The 22207-nt window shown below is 38.8% G+C and overlaps 1 protein-coding gene across 10 annotated transcripts in view; it reads left to right on the forward strand.

Moving 5' to 3' along the window:
• LOC109916239 (elastin) overlaps positions 1–22207 on the forward strand; it is a 225182-nt gene that overhangs the window by 90866 nt on the left and 112109 nt on the right. For 9 of the 10 annotated variants that reach the window (XM_048612512.1, XM_048612514.1, XM_048612505.1 and 6 more), the window contains exons 11-13: positions 704–763; positions 13587–13628; positions 16774–16809. In XM_048612512.1, the coding sequence (XP_048468469.1) occupies positions 704–763; positions 13587–13628; positions 16774–16809 (138 nt within the window). The remainder of the gene's footprint in view (positions 1–703; positions 764–13586; positions 13629–16773; positions 16810–22207) is intronic. The other variant, XM_048612506.1, reaches the window with a different exon arrangement.

Genomic DNA, 22207 nt, shown 5'->3' on the forward strand with positions numbered 1-22207 from the left:
AATTGGTGTGTAGAAAGTGAATAAATCAAACTTTTAAAAATCACCATTTTTTTCCTATATTGAATGCAGAAGAAGGCCTTGCAGAGAACATGCTACAAAAATGGGAGATGTTGAGATTTGTTTTTACATGTGCACAGGGCAAACATACATATTTGAGGGAACTAAAACAGAAACTGAAAATTACTATTGCACGAGCCCTCAGTTAAGGGATTAGAACCGAAGAGAAGTACTCATTGCGGAAGAAAGATCTGTAAGCTCCTTATACCAACATCCCAACCATGTCTCATGATTTATTTAATTCTAAAAAAGAAGGCTGCCTAAAACTTGCCAACAGTGGTGATGATATGGGAATGTTATTCCACTTGCAGTCATGCAGGGGTATTCACAGACCTATGTATCTGAAAGTTAAGGATGTGAAGTTAATCTAGTTTTCTAAGTGTCTTATTGAATCCTTTACACATTCTAGCATTTTGCCCACAACTGTTGTCAGGCTAACAGGTCTACGGTTCTCCATTTTTTTCTCCCCTTCCTTTCTTAAAATAGTGAGGTTGCACCTGCCACCTTCTAATCTACTGAGATCATTTCCAAAGTCTATGACTTTTGAAGAAAAATGACTAACGCATATATTATCTCAATAGCCACCTCTAAGTTGTAGATAATCAGTTCACCTAATGACTGTAACTCCCTTGTTCTGGCATTCCAGGAGCTGTACCAGGCCAGGTTCCAGGAGGTGTACCAGGCCAGGTTCCAGGAGGCATTTCAGGTAATTTCATCTCTAATAACAGTTTAGATGCTTGAGATGGTTTGAATGAAAATGTTATTCCAGGTTTTGCAATGCACTCAGTTAGAATGCATTTACACTGAAAACTGTATTGTATTTCATTTTATTTCAATGTATAATCATAGTATAATTCCAGTGTCTGTACTAAAGCTTCAGCATTCTTATAGCTGTTTGTGAACTCAGTTCTGGACATAACAGCGTCATAGTGGCAACTGCCGCTATTGACTTCAGAGCCAAGATGGTACAAGTGTTAGTTGCTATTATAGTCACCTGTGATTCAGTGGAAACTGTCATATGCGACAGCCCCATGGTGACCCTTTGGAAAGAATTGTCTCAATTATTTACACATGCTTGATGATGAGATATTATTAGTTGAAATGTAGATCTTATTTTGTTCCAAAAATAGTAACAGATTCTGATGAAGAGTCACTGGACTCAAAACACTAACTCTGTTTTCTTCCCTCAGATGCTACCAGACCTGCTGAGTTTCTCCAGCAATTTTTGTTTTTGTTTCAGATCTCTGGCATCCGTAGTTCTTTGTTCTGTTTTCTTGTGATCTTAGATATTCCTATGATTTCTTTGTTGGATTTGAATTATTTGCATTAATTTTGAATATTTCCGATATGGGCTAATTGGGTGTGAGGAACTTCTCATGGCTATCAAAATTCCACAATGTCCCACTCTATAAGTGGCTGTTCTGTTTTCCATCATAACTGGTCGACACTTTGAATTGCAGGTGGATATGTAGCAACTAAAGCTGCTAAATTTGGAGACAAGTGTTTCTATTTTTGTCATTTGTAATAGCATTGAATTTTAGTGCATTATCAAGCTCAGACATTTTTTTTAAAGCTTTGAATACATATAGCAATTAATTTAATCATTTTTAAAGAGTAAGTATATTTTAAATACTGCAACACTCTTGCTACACCCTCTGAGTATGAGTTTGGAATTGATTTTTGAGAGAAATATCATTCTGCAGTTTGCCTTTGAGAAGTCAAATAGCAGAGGTTGTTCAGTTTGGAGAACCACAATACATGTTATCTGGGTACACGGAGCTTGGAGTTCCATAATTCTGCCAGGTATTAATTCTGCCAGGTATTTTATAGAGGGTATTTGTCCAGAGAAAAACAAGAAACATCCTGCCATTTGAGCAGTTGAGCAGAGAACATCCCAACCATGGACATACATTAAAATAACATTCTCCTGTAATAGTGAATAAGCTTTTGATGAGAAATCTATCTAAAAAGTATAAAAGCAGGAATCAGAGCAAAGACATGTGGCACCAGAGGCAGTAACAGAGTCACAATTTGTTCAATATTCTTCTCCCTCATGTAAGTGATGTATGTCAAAGGTGGTGTAAATCTGGTATTTTTCCAAAAGGCTATGGATACTAAAATAGGGCTAACTGGGACATTAATAGAATTTTACTAAGTAAGGGCATCAAACAATATTGATCATAAATTATAAATTAGCCATGACTAATTTAAATGATAGGAATATGAGACCCTTAAACCTGCTATACATTTGATCATTGGCCTTAGTCACTTGCCATATCGAATCACTACTTTTACATTGGCAGTTATGGAAGACTTACAGGCATGGTGGAAGTTTGCAATATTGTTACCTAACATTTCATTCCTTAAATCGCTCCCTTCTAGCTTCTCCAACCTATGTTCATGTCACCCCTTTGAATTTAGCACTTCATGTGGTCTTGCTACCCACACTGTATCAGTTACAGATAACACTACCTCTAATCACTGCCTAGTGTTACCTACTACCAACATTTCCTTCTATGCCCCAGTGTTATCTTTTATTGTATCCATCCCTGGGAAGAAGTTGATTTCGTCCAATTCACTTATAGTTCTACTTGCAAAATCTCTACTCTCTAGTTTCCATTCCCCACAACTTTTTTTCAGCTATTTATTTGCTTCACTACTCATCTACATTCCTCCAGGACCTGGACCTGAACCTGAAGTGATACTGTTGTGGACAGGCACTAGTAATGTGTTAATTGTAACAATGCTCTAACAATATCTCCTGAGTATGTGCATGAGGAGCTATGTCATGATGATGTTAGATCACTTGGGACTGAGTGCTGATGGAAAAAGGCACTACATAAGACCTGCTCCACCATGCTTCTATATATAGTCCAAAGTTAATAAATGATAACAGCTTGTGCTACCATTGAGTTCAGTCCTCATCTGTTCCAAGCTCCAAGGAGCTGCTGGCAATATTCCTAAATGTTGATAATTGGAGACAAGATTCTAAAAACGGCAGTGAATGCTGAGAAAAAGCTTGAGGAAAAACACAGTAGCAGCAATGATCAGCTGGTGAAGGACTTTGAGGCTAGCCAGCAATTGGACCACAGGGAGGAAATCTGCAAGGACAGCCCAGCACCTAGCACAGATAGCACTGCAAGAGACACAAACCTCAACCCACATGAACAATGAACTCCATGTTATCTCACCCAGGAGCTTTTCGGAATGTAGAGGTCCCACACAGGCTTAGAAAGACTTGAGCAGGTGTAGACCATTTAGAGCGTTCAGTTTGAAGAATGCAACTTTAAGGCACAAAGGCAGATAAGTATCAGAACCACTGTCTGAAATTCATAACTAACCTTATATACCGATAAGCAGGAAAGCCTGTACAGGTCTGAACCTCATCCTTAAGGTGGAGTCAACAAACAGGAACATTTATGAGACAATTTCCAACATTCTTCAGACGTCAGGAAAACTGTATAAACACTGCAGGCCATACCACACAAAAGGCAGATGCCAAATGCATTTATCTGTTTATACCAGGAAGGTCTCACACCCACTTCTGAAAAGGGTAAGAAGTGAAATCGCAGTGATGTTTAATCAAGAAGCTATTTCTCCAGTTACTGAATTGATCATATGGTGCTCTGCTATAGTATTAGTTCCAACCTGAGTAAATCCGTTAGAATTTATATGACTTTACACATTTCAACAATGTATTGCAATGACAGTTGCACCCTATCTGTGATGAGAACTTAACTAAAATTGTGAACAGCACAATCTTCAAGCTGGATGCACCAGCGGAACCTGTCAACTGCCAGCAGATGAGGAGTCCAAACTTCTAACTACTATCGTGACCCTTAGGACTTTGTTTTAGGACTTTGTTGTTTCAACTATCTACCTTTTAGAGTCAGATCTGCATCAGAAATTTTACGAAGGACAATATCCAAAATAATAGGAAGTGTGGAAGGCAACATATGCAACAAATCTGCACACACAAAGGAAGCAAATGTACTGTAACCAAGGTTGCAGACAACACAAAAATATGTGGAAAGGCAAGTTGCAAGAGGGATACAAAATTAACAGAGGTATATTTATAGGTTTAGTAAGTGAGCAAAATGTTAACAGATCGAGTATAATGTGGGAAACTATGAAGTTGTTTATTTTGGGAGGGAGAACAGAACAACAGTATTATTTAAATGGAGAAAAACTGTAGAAAGCTGCAACACAAAAGGACTTGGGCTACTTGTGCACAAAACACAGAAAGCTTGCGTTCAAGTGCAGCAGGTAATCAGAAAGGCTAACGGAATGTTGGGCCTTATTTCAAGAAAGTTTGAGTATAAGAGTAGCTGCTGGTGAGACCAAATCTGGAGTACTGTGGGAAGTTTTGATCGCCTTATTTAAGAAAATATATTATTTCATTAAAGGTAGTTCAGATAAATTTCACTGGGATCTTATGAAGGAATTGTGTTATGAGCAAAGGCTAAACAGCTTGGGACTCTTAACTCATTGGAGCACAGAGGAATGAGAGATGATATCATTGAAATGTGTAGAATTCTTAAGGATAAATGCGGAGAGGATGTTTCCCGTCAAGGGAGAGTCTAGGTCCAGAGGACATAGTCTCAGAATAAAGGGGCAGTAATTTAAGACTGGGATGAGGAGGAATGTCTTCTAGAGGGCTGAGTGACTTTGAAACTCTGCCACAGAGAGATTTAAGGCTGAGATAGGTAAATTCTTAATCAGTAAGGGAATCAAGAGTTATAGGGAGAGGACATGAAAGTGGACATGAGGAATATTGGATCAAGCATGATCTGACTAGAAGGCGGAGCAAGCTCAAGGAGTCAAATGGCCCAATCCTGTTCATACTTTTTATGGTTATTATGGTTTTATGTCACATGCATGACATTTTAATCCATAAATCAACAAAAGAACATGACAGATGCATACATGTAATTTTGAAAACAAGGTGCTGGGTTAATACTTAATGAAAAGTATAAATTTTCAAAACCCAGACTACATTGCCCAAACAATGGTAGTCACTGTGGTTATTCAGCAAAAGATGTAACCAGCAGTCATTTGCACATCATCCAGTCCATAGACCTTAACTTCAAGCAGTTCTGAGTTCATTCAGAATCTTCACACTTGGATTTGTCTTTTAATTAAACTGATATGCTTGGCTTCAATATCATTCTCTCACTGTCAGCATGTCTCCACTCTTGCTTTCCAGATGTTGACAGTGTAGCATAGAATGTGTCTCAAAGAATGTTCTATTCCGATTTTGCTACTTTGTGCATGTGAATGCCTGGAAATCCTCTTCATTAGAGTTGAAGAACTGTCAGTTTTGGTCTGAGTAGGCCGTTTGGCTGATATTAATATGAGAATAGCATTACTGCATTGAATTAACAGAATTTTGATGCATACCAGGGAGTACTATGGTAGTTGTGAGTAATGAGAATTTTGTTCAGAGATTCACATTTAATCGACAGTTCCATTTGGTACCAATACCCTGACCTTGGATATCTTCCGGACAGCTTGTAGTATGGTTTGCTCTGAAAGAAGTGTTAGTTACACAACATTTCTAGTAGCAGCAAAGCTCAAGAGAGTCTGTTTTTATTTATTTTTCCCATGTTTGATGAAGCAGGGCCATCTCTCATGGTCCACGTCCACTATTGTATTGCAATCTCTCAATAGGTAAAAATGTGCTGCCTTAGGAATTCTGCTGATGGTGTATTAAGTTCTCTAATAGGACTGGTTTACTGCTTCTATAGAGAAGCACATTGTTGGAATACAAATATTCATGAGGTTAACTGACCCTGTTTGAGTTCAGAGACAGACGGACTTGTAAAACTGAGGAACTGAAAGAAATTAGTATTAGTAATATTGAAAAGTTAACTGGATTGAAGTTGATAAATCGTCTGGATGCAATTAGTTACATTCCAGAGTACTGAAGGAAATGGCTTTAAAGATAATGATATGGTTCATACATCTTTCAAAATTCTATAAATTTGTGAAAACTTCCTGAGTGCTGAAAAATAAAAAATGTGAACCCAGAAGGGAGGGAGGGAGAGATTTGATAACCATAGACATGTTAGTTTGATGTTCATGATATGGAATATGTTAGAATCTATTATTAAGGGTGTGGTAACAGGACACATAGATAAGGATGTTAAAATTATGCAAAGTCGACATTTATTTATGAAGGGGAAATCATTTGAAAAATCTGTTGGAGATTTTTGAGAGTGTTCCTTGTAGCATAGATAAAGTAGAAGCAATGAAAATCAGATTGTTGGATTTTCATAACATTTCAGATAAGAACCAAAACATGAAATTAGTAAGGGAAATTTAGAGTGCATGGGATTGGGAGTGCTGTGCTAGTATAAATTGAAAATTGGTTAACAGACAGAATTCAGAGTAGGAATAAATGGGTTATTATCAGGATTGCAGGCTGTCACTAATGGATACCATGAGATCAGTGCTATAGCCGTAGCCATTCACAATCTATATAAAGGATTTGGATATTGGGTAACAGTTGAACCAGTGGATGATTCCTACATTTATTAAAAGACATGACCACCAATCTAAATATCACATCCAAATGATAGAAAAACCTATTCCTTTCTGCATTACATTTCTGTTAATTCAGTCAAGTAATTAACTCATTTGAACTTTAGATTCCATTTCACCAAATGTCATAGCAGATAAAGAAACCAGCAACTTAAACTTAGTCAGAGGTAATCATCATAATACTGCAGTGTCTTTGGTACCAACAGTTTGATCATCTGATGGGTTTATTTGGCATTTTACGGTTGTAACTTGTTCTGGCATGTCAGGAGATCTATCAGGGGTAGCTTCATGGGATGTATCAAGAACTGTTCATGTAGATTGACCACTCTTTATCACCATTTTAGGTTCATGATGATGAGCTGAATTGACGCATCATTGCTAGCTTTGCAACACAATCTTTGGAATGTTTTAACAATATAATTGTCATTTTCCATTTTGCTCAGGTTACACTATAAATACAGCCAATCTTTTCTATGCTCTGTGACACTGTGTTCAAGCTTATTGTCAGTTTGCCAATGCAATGAATGCCCACCAACTTTCTCCCGTAGGTTTGGCCTCAGGGACAGCATTCAAGGCTTTGGGGGCAAGTTTATCATGCAATCACATCCTCTGACAAGTCAGCACCTGTGGTGTCTTTTCCTCTGCTCTAGCTCTTGCACATTTACCAAAGATTTCCTAGCTTAGAGAAGAATGATGGCACAATTATAGCAATATTTTTTGTTTAACCTTTCTGGGCTTGATGATTTTTGATTCAAATGGTCCTGCATGCACTACGAAAGGTCCATCAGCAAATTTTGGTGAAGAACAGAGAATTGTTCTCCGAAGCATCTTTCTCCATGCAAATGATTTCCCCTTTCATTACATCACACAATATCTTTGCTTCATGCCTTTTTCAATTGTAATTCACTATTAAAATTATTATGTTGCTCTATATGCCCATTTTGTGTTATCCTGTTGGACCCTGTTCACCAAAATACTGCAAATTAGTAAATGGTTAGCACTTTCACTGAAGTAGTTCAAACAATTTTGCAGATCAGATGGGCTGATGGGCCGAGGAGTGGCAGATGGAGTTTAATTTAGATAAATGTGAGGTGCTACATTTTGGAAAGGCAAGCCAGGGCAGGACTTATACACTTAACGGTAAAGTCCTGGGGAATGTTGCTGAACAAAGAGACCTTGGAGTGCAGTTTCATAGTTCCTTGAAAGTGGAGTTACAGGTAGACGGGATAGCGAAGAAGGTGTTGAAGCCGTTTGGTAAGCTTGCCTTTACTGGTCTGTGCATTGAGTAAAGAAGTTGGATGTCATGTTGCAGCTGTACAGGGTATTGGTTAGGCCACTTTTGGAATACTGCATTCAATTCTGGTCTCCCTGCAATAGGAAGGATATTGTGAAATTTGAAAGGGTTCAAAAAAGCTTTACAAGGATGTTGTCAGAGTTAGAGGGTTTGAGATATAGGGAGAGGCTGAATAGGTTGGGGCTTTAAAGTTTTTGAGAAGATTTGTTGCTCAGGTTGTGGATGAGGTTGTAGACTTGCTCGCTGAGCTGTTCTGCTAGGTAACATCTTCAGTCCGCCTCCGCTGAAGCATTAGTGTTCTGTTCCGCTTATTATTTATATGCCTCGGTTTGCTGGGGTGGTTGGTGTTAGCTCCGGTTCTGTTTTTCAGTGATTTGTGTATTGGGTCCAGTTCAATGTGTCTGTTAATGGAGTTCTGGTTGGAATGCCAGGTCTCCAGGAGTTCCCTGGCATGTCTCTGTTTGGCTCGTGCTATTATGGATGTGTTGTGCCAGTTGAATTCATGTCCTTCTTTGTCTGTGTGTGTTGAGACCAGTGAGAATTGGTCGTGTCTCTTGGTGTCTAGTTGGTGTTTGTGTATCCTTATTGTCAGTTTTCTTCCAGTTTGGCCTATGCAATGTTTCTCACAGTCCTTGCATGGTATTTTGCATATTACATTAGTTTTACTGGTTGTGGGTATGGGGTCCTTTACATTCGTCAGTAGCTGTCGTTGGTTTGTGGCCACCCTGATACTTAGGGTTCTGAGTAGTCTTGTGGTCTTCTCTGATATATGTCTGATGTACGGTAGGGTGATTAGTGTGTCTGGCTGTGTAGTATCTTCTTATTGTGGCCTGTCACGGAGGTAACAGCAGATTGTGCTTTTTGGTATCCATTCCTTTTAAAAACTCCGTAGAAGTGCTTCTGTTCTGCTTTGCGCAATTCCAGGTTGCTGCAATGTGTTGTGGCCCATTTGAATAATTTCCTGACCAATTCTCACTAAAACCTTTCAAGAATTGAATGAAATAGTGAAGGAATATTATGACCCTAAGCCTCCTCTAATTCTGAGATGGTATCACTTTTTCTCAGCAACTCAAGAATCAAGGAATCCATATTGAGATTTTTGACAAGGTTAAGACTACTGTCAGAAGCCTGTAACTTTGGTTTAACCCTTAATGAGATGCTTAAAGACCATTTGGTATGTGGGATTAATGATGTAACTATGCAAAAACGCCTACTAGCTGAAGTCCAACTGGATTTCAAACCGACACTACGACTGACTTTATCATTGGAAAATACGACAAGTGGAACATATCAGTTGCAGGGTATTCTAATGGAAGCGGACACATTCACCAATCCAGGTAAGTTTGGGGAACACCGCTTGAGTGCAAGCAATCGCATGACCTCACTCAGGACTTATCCTGATCAGAGGGACTCTAGGCCAGCCCACAGCAAAACCCCAAACAAAGTCAAGCCTCGGCCACATAGTTAAAATTTTCTTTGGGATTATGGCCGGCAAACCGTTGTAGTGTTGCCAAGACAAGCAAGAAAGTCCTACTAGACCTAAATGGGAATAAGGTAACTCAGTAAGGCCAGTGTCCACAAGGCTATCCAGGAGAGTTCATACCCTGGAAAGTCCACCTGCATTTGGTTTCGAACCGTTAAACTGCTTAGCAACATCAAAATCAGAACCAATCAAAATAAATGGCTGGTTAAATGGTCATCCAGTTCTAATAGAGGTTGATGCTGGCACAGTCACATCAGTGGTCACAGAACTAGTTTTCAATAAAATTTGCTCTGAATAAAAACCCTTAAATTTGTCTAAGACCTCAGCTAGACTGAGAACCTATACCGGGGTACCTTTACAGATTAAGGCTACAACTTTGGTTCCGGTCCCTTATGAAAAGCAGCTGGTTCAATTACCAGTGATTATAGTAAAAGGCTCGGGCCCAAACTTGACGGGATGAAATTAGTTGCAAGTGATTCACCTGGATTGGCTCAACATTTTTCAATTAGAAAATGGCTTCCTGAGTGAGGTACTAATTAAATACGGGGAAGTCTTCCTGGAAGGTCTAGGGTCTATCAGAGGAGCCAAGGCCACATTACTGGTTGACCAGGAAGCAATTCCGCAATTATGCAAGGCATGCCCAGTTCCTTTTGCCTTGAGGGCAAAAGTAGAGGTGGAAGTCAGAAGCCTAGAAAGCAAAGGAACCATCAGACCAGTCCAATTTGCAGAATGGACAGCTCTGGTCATACTGATTTTAAACAAACGGTAAACTGCTTTTCGCAGCTGGATAAATACCCAATCCCTCGGATAGAGGATTCATACGCAAAGCTGGCAGGGGTTCGGTCCTTCACGAAGCTGGACGTGAGCCACGCTTACTTGCAATTGTGTTTTGACCGAGATTTTCAGAAGTTTGCTACAATTATACGATTAAGAGCTTGTACCAATATATGAGACTGCCATTTTGAGTATCGTCATCCTGTTCAATTTTTCAATGGATAATGGAGAACATTTTGTAAGGTCTACCTCAAGACGCCATTTACCTAGATGGCGTCCTAATAAAAGGGAAAGCTAATGAGAAGCACTTAGACTACAGTCCTAAGATGTTTTTCCAAGGCGGGCATATCCCTAAGAAAAGAAAAATATGTGTTCCAGGCCCCTGAAGTGACCTATTTGGGCTACAGAATTGACAAGATTGGGGTTACACCAATTAGAAGGTAAAGCAAGGACGATCAAATGTGCCCCGGCTCCCAAGTCTGTCCAGGAACTTAGGTCATTTCTTACCTGGTATGTTATTATGGAAATTTCATACATAATCTGGCATCTATCCTGGCACCTTTGCAGCAGCATCTAAAACAGGGTCAGCCTTGGAACGGGTCACTTAGACAACCCCTAGCTTTCAATGAAGCAAAGAAACAGCTATCATCCTCCAAGGTGTTGGCACACTATGATCCTGAGAAATATCTGGTATTGACATGCAATGCCTCCCATACAGCATCAGGGTAATATTAGTATCCAGGACTTTGACTAATGTAGAACGTAAATACACCCAGACAGAAAAAGAAAGATTGGTGATCATATTTGGAATCAAGAAATTCCACCAACAGTTTTATGGGCAAAAATTAGTGATAATCACAGACCATAAGCCCCTACTTGGTCTGCTTAAAGATGACAAGGCAGTGCCACCCATAGCTTCATCGATGGGGTCTAAAACTAAGTGCTTATAATTATAAGTTAGAACACCATCCAGGAAGTCAAGTAGCAAATGCAGTTGTATTGAGCCGCCTCCCATTAGCAGATGCACCACTGGTGGTACCCCCAATGGAGGAGTCTGTAATGATATTAAATTTTCTGGACATGCTTCCAGTCATAGCTGACAATATCAGACTTTGGACACAGAAAGATCATTTCAAAACTGAAACAACTGGTGTTGATGGGGGAAACCAAAGGGCCATCACAGCTAGAAATGAACTTTTTTGGACCTGGAGAAACCAGATCATGGTAGATAGTGGCATGTTGTTATGGGGAGCATGAGTGATTGTCCTGAGTAAAGGTTCGCTGCCAAATACTGGCTGAATTCCACCAGGCGTCTCCAAAATGAAGATGTTGCCAAGAATTTGTGGCTGGTGGCCAGACTTAGATGCAGGCACGTTGGTAGAGCAGTGTCCAGAGTATCAACAAGGAGAAAATTTACCACCAGCAGCTCCCCAACATCTGTGAGAATGGCCGGATAAACCTTGGACTTGGATACACATCGACTATGCAGGTCCTTTCATGAGCTCAATGTTCTTAGTCATTGTAGACACCTACTCAAAATGGTTAGATGTGCATACGGTCCATTCATCAAACACAGTGAAGTATTGGGCACAGATAATGAGCCATCATTTACCAGCAGGGAATTTCATTTTTATTAAATTTGAATGGGATTCGACATAAGGACAGCTCCGTACCACACATCATCCAGTGGCCCGGCAGAAAGAGCAGTCCAATCTTTGAAGGCTGACTTGAAGAAACAGCCTACATCCTGACTAGATAGCAAGCTGTCGTGGTTCTTATTTGATTATAGGACCGCCGCACATGCACCTACAAGGATAGTACCAGAAGAGTTGCTAATGGGTAGAAGACTCCACACCAGTTAAGTCTGATCTTCCCAGACCTGGGGGGGAGGGGGCAGGTGAGGGTAAAACAGCATCAGAAACGCCAATGTCGGACGCAAGACTCGGCCAACTGAGGGAGAAAGGTTGATACAGGGGACCAAGTTTGGTGTAAGTATCACAGAAATTGCCCTACATGGATAAGAGATATGATCAATGTGAGGTCAGGACCAGTGACATATAAAATTTGGGTAGGTGCGACGGCCTTGAACAAGAATGTAGACCATATGTAAGCTGCAAATTCACAGATGGTGTGGGAGCAAAACGTGCCCTGTCTCTTGGAGCAGTCAGAAATGCTCCCAGAGCCCATGGATTCGCCTTCTCTGTAAAGCATTGTCGAGTCCTCAGAATCTGAGATGGACATGACAGAAGTAGCCGTCTCAACACCTTTGTAACTGGAAGAAAAAAAGATGAAATTGTACTGAGGTGCTCCTGGCACAAGTGGCGAGTTCCTGTGTGTTACACACAGCCTGTATTGGATGCTGAGTTGGAGGAATCTGAAGCAGTAGTGCCCCTGGAAGCTGTCCGAGAGAAAGAACCAGCCTATGTCAGTAGAATTAGAGGTGGAGGAATGTAGTGATTGTAACAAGGTCAGCCAGCTGGACATCGTAAAATATGAGTTCCATGATTGGCGCAGTTAATCCAGTCCAATCAGGAAGCGCTGGCTGATGAAAAGGTAAGTGTCAGTATTTCTGGTACCTGACTCTGAGTGAGGCAGTTCTAATGTCATGGACTGTTCATGTGTATATAAAGGGTGACTTGGTGGTGGGATACCAGCCTCGGAGGAGTTATTTCATACACCAATCCCTCATTGATATTTTCTAATCAACCTATTCAGTGATTTAATTACATATTTCCAGAGCAGGTGAGGCTTGAATCCAGTTCTCTGGCTAAAGATAGGGACAGTGTGACTATACCACAAGAACCCTATCAATCGCTTTTAAACAAAATGTTCAGGTACTGGACTAATTAACACTAACTGAGCAAAGTTTGCTCGAATATCCATTGAACTGAGAAAATCTGTTGGTTGTCCAACCAAATGATGACAAAAACAACTTTGTTCAGCAAGGTTCTCTGTGAGACCAGAGTGCATCAGGATCTATTTTGTGAGACATTTGCCCTTTCAACTTCAATTATTTTTGACTACAACGAGTTGTGTGTCATCTAATAAACAATAAAATCATCTACACATTCTCTATGTAAGAGATAGGAATTAATGGGCAAGTAGTTTATTTTAATAAAAACTGAAAGAACTGCGGATGCTGTAAATCAGGAACAAAGACAAAGTTGCTGGAAAAGCTCAGCAGGTCTGGCAGCATCTGTGAAGGAAAAAACAGAATTAACATTTTGGGTCTGGTGACCCTTCCTCAGAACTGGAATAAACTCAGAACTAGTTTATTTTAATCTTTTTTTTTGACTCTGAAGAAGTCGATACAGCAACAAAGGAGTTGATCTGGAATGAGAGGTTGCTGATGATTTGCATAAAGTTACTAATTATCCAGTTTGTATATAGTTGGTCTTTGCATTGCCACAATTTCTCAATTCTCTGTCATTGCAGATAGATATGCTGCAGCAGCAGCGAAAGCTGCTAAATATGGAGGTAGGCTTTTCTACTGCTGTCCTTTATGTAAAAGTGTCAACTCAATATTCTATTTGTAAGCATTGAATATTCATTGAAAGAATGTATTGACAGGTGTAGAAGATTCTTAACTACATTTATCATTTAGTAAAGAATATTACTACTGGGAAGTCTCACTTAACTGTGTGCTAACAACACTCAAGTGATATTAAGAAGAAAAACCACTCTGTACTTTGGCTGAATTGAATGTGGCTTAGAGAAGTTGCGATTTCTTAAGAAGTTGAACAATATCTAAGGGTCTTGACCAGAATAAAAAATTAAGAAAATTTCTTGACATGGGGAAAAAAATGTTTCCAATTCCGAACTTGAATCAATTTTAAATTTTGCTGCTGCTGTGAATAAGTTCTTGATTAAAACCTATACAAGAAAACAATGGAATCAATAGAGCCTACAAGCAAGAATCAGAGTAAAGACATGAGGCAACAGAGGCAGTAACAGTCATAAATTGCTCAACATTCTCTCTTAAATTGCTCTGCTTCTCATCCTTTTTGCACTATGAAACCTTTTGTTATTTAATCTCACCTGACCTCCAGCCTATCACATAAAACTTTCCTTTCTGTTCTTCTTGCCCCCTTGCCCTTATCCAACTCAAAACCTTGCATAAAATATTTCTATCTTTTGTTCTGGTTAAAGCTTATGTCAATCTCCAGAGATATTGTATGACCGGAGTATTTCCAGCATTTTTTTGATTTTATTTCACATTTCCAGCGTCTGTGATATTTTTCTTTTGTAAAGCACAAACCATATCACCTTATGAGATGAAAAGATGCCAAACAGAATGTCTTCTGTTATCAAAACTGTGTTCTTCTGTTGGGGTTATTTGGCATCTAATGATTGTAACTTCCCTGTTCTACCATTCCAGGAGGCATACCAGGTCAAGTTCCAATGGGTGGACGTGGAACCATTCTAGGAGGTGGTGCAGGTAATTCAGTTTCTCAGAAGTAACATTTTTAGATTGATTGGAATAAGTTAAATAAGAAATGTTACTGTTTTCAATTTTTCAATGTGTTCTATTGGAATGCTTTGTTACTTCTGAGAAACTGAATTACCTGCACCACCTCCTGGAATGGTTCCACGTCCACCCATTGGAACTTGACTTGGTATGCCTCCTGGAATGGTAGAACAGGGAAGTTACAATCATTAGATTTATAATTGTAGTTTCTCACTTTTTATTAATCAATCAATAGACTTGTTGGGTAAAAGCTACTCTCCTCATTCTGTCCCTTAACATTTCTATGGCTCACTGTATGCCCAGAGTGCAAAGGAATAGTGATGTCATGGGGGCACTTGTCATAATTGGCTCCAGAACCAAGATGGTATCAATATTAGCAGCCATTATAGTCATCTGAGCTGCTGTGTGGAAGCTGTAATAAGACGCCCGCTTTGTGATGGACAGCACGGTCATATTTATGGTTAAAATTGGAAAATATTATCTCCGTGCTCTAGATGTAGCATTAATAGATGCAGCATTATGAGCTAGCGTGTTGTCAACATTTTACCCAATCAGCCTTCTTTCTTCAGCTTTGCCCTCAAAGGCAAGCTTTAAGTATGGCATAAATAGGTGGCGTGTAATTTCCCGCTCTGGTAATTTGTTACCGTAATGTCTTATCCAGCTGCTTGAGCAATGGTAAGATTGAATGAAAGCTGAAGAAAGAAGGCTGATTGGGTAAAATGTTGACAACACGCTTGCTCATAATGCTGCATCTATTAATGCTACATCTAGAGCACTGAGACAATATTTTCCAATTTTAATCATAAATATGACCGTGCTGTCCATCACGAAGCAGGCGTCTTATGGCAATGGTATGATTCTTTTAGACTTGTGTGGCTCTGACCACCATTTGTAGTTAATCTCTTAATAACTATACTAACAAAATAGGTTGTCCTATTTTTAAACAATCAATAAGAATCCCTCTGTCTTTGGGAAAGTGGATGTTTTGTGCTAACTGATTGTTCTGGTGATATTTTAAATATATGAGCATATTTTTTGGAATCTCCCATGATACCATATGATGAAGAACAGGGAAACGTCCTTATTCAACCAGCAGGACCAAAGTAAGAAACTGCTGATCCACCTTATGTTTCTGTGGATCTTTCTCATTGCAAATTGATTTCCCCCATTGATTCGATCACTTCAATTTATGATTTTTTTTGTGATCATCTTGAGAATGTGTGTAATGCAAGTCAATTTCTAAGGTTGTCATAAGAATGAAAGAAACAGGAGCAGGGTGAAAACCATACAGCCCCTCCAGCATGAAGCCTATTCAGTATCAATATGGCTGAGCTTTGGCTTCAACTCCATTTCCCCTTCTCCTTCCCATGTCCCTTCATCCCTGAGAAACCAAGAATGTATTTGTCTCATCCTTAAGCATATTCAACAGTGTTATTCTCTCCTCATTTAGATTGTAATGGGATCGGCATCATTGGAGTTAGTTTCAACCACCTGTCAACATTCTAAAGGAGCTCAAGGTTTCAACACCTATGAGTAACAAAGCTTCAAACTCTATACCCATGTGCATAGCTGATACTTCGTAATTATTCATGATTACTGAGGATTTGGTAGGAAGGTTTGCTGAAATATCCATTAAATTGGGGAGCCTTTGACCCTTAGCTTAGCAGGCTTTTCAGCGCTCCCAAATCAAACAGGATCTATTTTGTGAGACAGTTTTCCCTCTTGGTTCTGTTCTTTTTGAATGCAACTAACTGTAATGACATAAAATAGAACACAAAATATGAGACTTTTGTGTAATTAAGGTAAATTACATACGCTGTAAGGAAAAGGTAGTTATGGGCAAATAACCTTATTTTCTTCTTTGTTTCCTTCTGATTTTAAAGACCGCAATACTTAGGTTAATAGGTTTAATGTTTCCATCAAATAAGTGGACATGCAGGACAATCTTAAAATTCAGTCCAATAATCATCAACAGAAAAAAAAAATCACTGTTTCTTAACGCAATCTGCAAGCTGAGCAATTTGGGAAGCTTGAGTATTTAAGAAATAGAGTTTAATGAGACTTAAGTCTTTGTTCTTCTTAATGAGACTCGTTGTTCTATTCTGCATATTGCTGGTCTTGGCTCTATTTTAAATTGTTAATCTTCTGTTTTAGATGGATATGCAGCAGCTAAAGCTGCTAAATATGGAGGTATGTTTTTGAAGCTTTTAATTTGTGAAAGTATAAAATTATTTGATATTTCATGCTTACTAATTACACTAGAAAAACCATAGCACATATCAATTGTATTTTAGTTATACTTAATTGTACGCAGGTCATGAGAAGTAGCTGGGAAATCATCTGTGTTCCTTTAAAAAGATATGCTAATGAAGGCCATATGGTGATAGTACTTTATCTCTGTTAAATCCTGTTTAAAGTCCTATCTGTCCCACAGCTGTTTCATTACATGCCTGAACAAATTATTTTATCAAAGAAATAGCCTGAAGCCATGGGCTTGTGTGTGGAAGTTCAAATCTGATGTGTATCCTTGTAAATAAATACTTACATGCATATTCATGTAGGTGTAGTTTAGATGACATAAAAGCCACATAAGTACAGGCAATATGTTATGGAGGGGTGTGTGTAGAACCACCCCAAGTGATCGCAGATGCAGAAGGAAAACCAAGAAAACTAGAATCTGTAACAGTCTTCAGCCAGGAGAGCTGAGTGAATGGTGTGCAAGGTTAGCAAAAGTTATGGATTGACCCTCCTGACTTGAAATAAATATTGGAAAAAGAGTAAAACTCATAAATTAAATGGGTGGATGCAAGTCAGCAATTGTTGTACAGTTTTACAAAAAGAAATGAACCTCTAATGGGTCCTAGAAGACCCATTCACAATATAGTGTGTTGTATAAAATATGCAAATCTTTAATTTAATTTGCTTTGAAATTATGATTACTACATATGAAATCTATTCTTTCTCATTTAAAAAGAGAAAAAATGAAATCTGTTCCTTGTATTAATTGTGCTTCATGGAATTCAAGAGGTGGACATAGTAGGGGATTCACATTTATCCCTCTACAAATAGACACGGATAGAAACTGTTGGTCTTTAATTCATTCTTGGGTGTGACCACCTCTGAAAAGGTAGTGGTGATCCAGCATCTTGAACCACAACGCCCCATATGCTGCTAAGGGTGGGGTTGAGAATTTTGATGGAGGAACAGTGAAGGAACCATGATATGGATTGAAGTCATGTAGGTGTGGAACTTGGAGTGGAATTTGCGGGGAGTGGTGTACTGGGGTTACCAGGTGATGCTCTTGTCCCTCAGGCTGGAAGATGCTGTTGAACAAGCTGCCATTGTATACCAGTGGCGGGGGTGTAAAATGTTTATGGTAGAGTTGGGATGTTAGATGAGTGCTATTGGAGTTGTACTCAGCAAGACAAGTGGAAAATATTTCAAAGAGTGTTCCAACAAACTTATAATTGAAGCCTTATAGGTGGTGACCAAGTTTCAGAAAGTCAGGAAGTGAGTTCGTCATGACATGATCATAGCTTCTGACCTTGGAGCCACAGTATGTGTGTGGCTAGTCAGGTTATGTTTCTGGCCAAACATAGTCCCCAAGATATTGACAGTGGGGAATGATATTTCCTTTAAATTTTCCAAGGGGAGATGGTTGGATCCTGTCTTGTGGAAGATGGCTATTGCCTGGCAGAAATGTTGTTTGCCACTTATCAGCCCAAGGCTGAATGCTGTACAGGTCTCATTTGATATGCACTGGACTGGTTCAATATCTGACGTTTGATTAATGGTACTTAAAAATATCCTGTCATTAGTGAATATTTCACTTTTGACCTCTAGTGAAGAGTAGCTCATTGATGAAAAAGCTATAACTGAATGGCCAGGACACCACTTTTCAAGAATTCCTGCAGCGTTATTTGGAGACTGAGAACAATTGCAGCCATTTTACTTTGATTATGATTCCAACTGATGGATATATTTTCTCCCGTCTCTGATCAACTTAAATTTTGTTGGGAATCTGTGATGTCATTCTTGGGATTTTGCTGAAGTGTATTTGTAATGTGTATCTCTAAAGCACGTGAAGATTGGCTCCACCCCCTGGCTTTCTAGATTATAACATGTCAAATATATAATCCACTTTACTTAATGAAGCATTTTAAATGTTAAGAATTCTTACCATTTTACAAAATGAATTATTACTAGCTCTTCTCATTTAATGTTTGGTTAACTACATTGAAGGTTTTATGAATAAATACCTTTCTGCAACTTGGATAAACTCAGTTTAGTTTTGTGAAGCTTGCTGCCTATTCTTGAAGTTGCAGTTCCATAAAATGAAGTATGTTCATTCTCTGTGTACTGGTCCAGAACTTCATAATTCTGTCAGGTATTTATTACAGGGACTTTTCCCCAGGGAACAAAGTGGGGGGAGAAAAAGTGAAAATTCCCTAGCAGCAAGACGGTGAAATTTCAATCTTGGGATAGACCAATAAAGAATGCTCATTGGTTTGTTTAAAAGACCTTTATTAGAAACATAAAAGGATCAAATCAATAAAATATAATAGCAAAAAACAAGAGGCAAGATAATTGACATAAAAGCAGCTCAGTAATCTTGCTTTTTACGTTCTTCTGCCTGTAATGAATTCTTTCATAATTTGTAATTTGTAATGTCTTTATTTTCTAGTTGTATTTTAAGTTCCACTAGATTTTTCAGTTTTTCTGTCCTTTTTCTACTTTTTGATTTTTGTTTATCATTTCGACAGTAATTACATAAACTAACAAACCTAGCTACCTAAAAGTTACCAGAATTAAACATTAGATCATATTCCAAGACTTGTGAAATGGGTTTCTCAAATATCACCTTATTTTTAGCACATTTATTTCTGATTCTTCTTCCATAGTAGCCATCACAAATGCTAGTGTTTAGGAAACATGTCAAGTTATGTGCCTTAAGAGTAATGTAAACATGATTTTCTCCCAAAAAACTGATGCTTCACCAATTCAAAATTTTCAGATTGAGATTGATAGTCATTGTTAGGAAAAGACATCAAACAACAGTGATCAATGCTAATAAATGTTATTAACAGATTCAAGCCCCATGGTGGCCTCAGAGTTCTCCCTAATTTTTCATTTGAAATAATACAGGCTGGCTATAATCTCTGGGCTGACCTCAAATTGTTCTTCTTGCCTAATTTCTAGACCTTGGTATTCAAAGGATTAGTTATCTCTGGGTGTTTACTTCAGAATCAAGACCATTGGGTATTTATTCTGAGGATAATACTTCCTCCTGACTGCCCTTTGAATGGTCTTGGACTCTTTTATGATATCTCCTGTTGAAAAGGTAATTAAACCAATTGAATGGTGAATTTTGAGATACTTGTGCCATATTCATAAGTTTAGCAAGAATCTAATGAGTGAATCATCTGAAATAGTGCAAAGTACTGATTCGGTTTTTCAACAGGGCAATATCTTCACAGACCTTATTCCTTGTACTGACATATTTGCTGTTAGGATTGTTGGATCTATTCTGTGGTTGTAATGAAGACTTCTGGATCCAAGTGCAGTATGGGATGGACTTTATCTTTGAATTCTGCTGTCCTTGATAGCACCCCTGGAAAACTAAGTGAAAACAAAGAATCAAAGAAAAGTAGAATATCATTCTCATGCGTTAGTATTGTCGAGAGACTTCCTACACCTCCAAGATTTGTTGTACTCTATGATGCTATGCAATTTATGAGAATCCATCAAGCTTAATCTGGCTGTTGATGGTTGTAAGACCATTGTGACCATCTTGTATAATTTAAAATATTGATACTTGCATCACATCATCGATAACCATATGTAATGATTCTTTTGCACTATTTGTTACATGCACTGGCATTGAAACAGTTTTAGATAAAGAGTTCTACTCCCCTGGTCTGAAAGAAAATTGGAGAGTTCTTCGTCTACTGCATCAGTGATTGGAGGGTCAGGAAGCAAAAGATTTTCTACTTGAAATGCTGAATCTGGTCTTGATAGTAGAATGTTCTTTGGTTTATCCCTGTGGCATTTCTTCTTTCTCGGAGCTTCCGAAGAGATTGGATGGATCATCTTCAAGAATGCCAAGATGAGAAGAATCATGAAGGTAATCGAACTTTGAAAAAACTGAGGCATGCCTTGACAGAAGATCATCCATTCTTCTTTGGATGAAGCTTCAGTTGTTTGAAAAAGTTGTGGTAGATCTTGACAAAATGTCATCAAGACTTATTGACACAAAAGCTCACATTCTTGGAGGCATTGAGGAAATTCCTCACAAAGTAAAACGTAGCTGTCATCTTTGCACAGAATGTCAAGTACCACCTGCAGAGGACCTGGATATTCTATAAGGCTGCCAACTGAACAAAGGATCTTTGGTCCTGCAAGATGCAAGTAGGTTAATTAAAAACGCTAATATTGTAAGTAAATATTGCTACAAAATATCCTTTATCTGAAAGCATGTTGCCTCCAGGACCCTGGATCCTGATGCCTAATGGAAGGAGGCATACATTGCTGAGCCACTCTAAAGTATCAATCACTACGGTAATGGCTGTTCCTGAGTCAAGATTAAATTTAGTTTTGAAATTCTTGACTTGAAATTAATGCACCAAAGATGCTGATCATTGACTTATTCTGTAAGATCAGTGCTTTCCATTTGATCAAAAACTGTAATTTCTATGTTTTCTTCTTGTTCAATTTGTTGATCATGCTTTGAGGAAGTGGTCTTGAATTACAGAATCATTAAAATTGACCAGTCCTGCTGCAGTGAAAACATTTGGGATCACCTGCTAGACAGTTATGTTGTTTCTATTGCCATCTTGCACCATAGTGCCAGCACTTCAAAATGGCACTTTCCACACTTTGTCTAACCTCGGACTAAGCATCAAAGTTGCTTCAATTCACATCCTAGTTCACTAGCATGAACCATTCACTAGGCCTGCTTAGTATATTGCATTGCCATATCTAATGTTAATTCTTTTTTAGCCTGCACAAAATCAAACAGCTCAACATTAAGGACCCACTCAGATAATAAATAAAATAAGTCTTTCAGTGTACCACAACTGCAGGAACTGACCAATCTATAACAAATAGTTAACAGACAAGGCTGCTGTTTCCCAAGGGTTGACCTGGACACGTTCAGTAATGAGATTCTTCTCGGGTTGAAATAAGTATCAAATGCTGTTAGGATCGACTGAAAATTTGCTGAGAATTTTTCAATACCTTGTCTGAGAATTGGGGTTACTGTGTATAAGGAGACATTGACGTGAAGTTGTTGCTGCTTTGAATTGAAAACTTAGGCTGTTCTGTGCCTGTGGAAATGCAGCTCCCGCTGTTCTCATCTACATATTTGCATTGGTCCTTTGATAGCTTCGAAGGACAGTTGAATGGGCAGGAACTATTAAAGTTAAGTAGACCTGGCTGCCACATTAAAATTTAGAGATAGTAGGAACTGCAGATGCTGAAGAATCTGAGATATACAAGGTGTAGAGCTGGATGAACGCAGCAGGCCAAGCAGCGTCAGAGGAGCAGGAAGGCTGACGTTTCGGGCCTAGACCCTCCTTCAGAAAAAAAA

The sequence above is a fragment of the Rhincodon typus genome, chromosome 26 (genome assembly GCF_021869965.1).
Source record: "Rhincodon typus isolate 14 chromosome 26, sRhiTyp1.1, whole genome shotgun sequence".
NCBI classification, from domain to species: Eukaryota; Metazoa; Chordata; class Chondrichthyes; order Orectolobiformes; family Rhincodontidae; genus Rhincodon; species Rhincodon typus.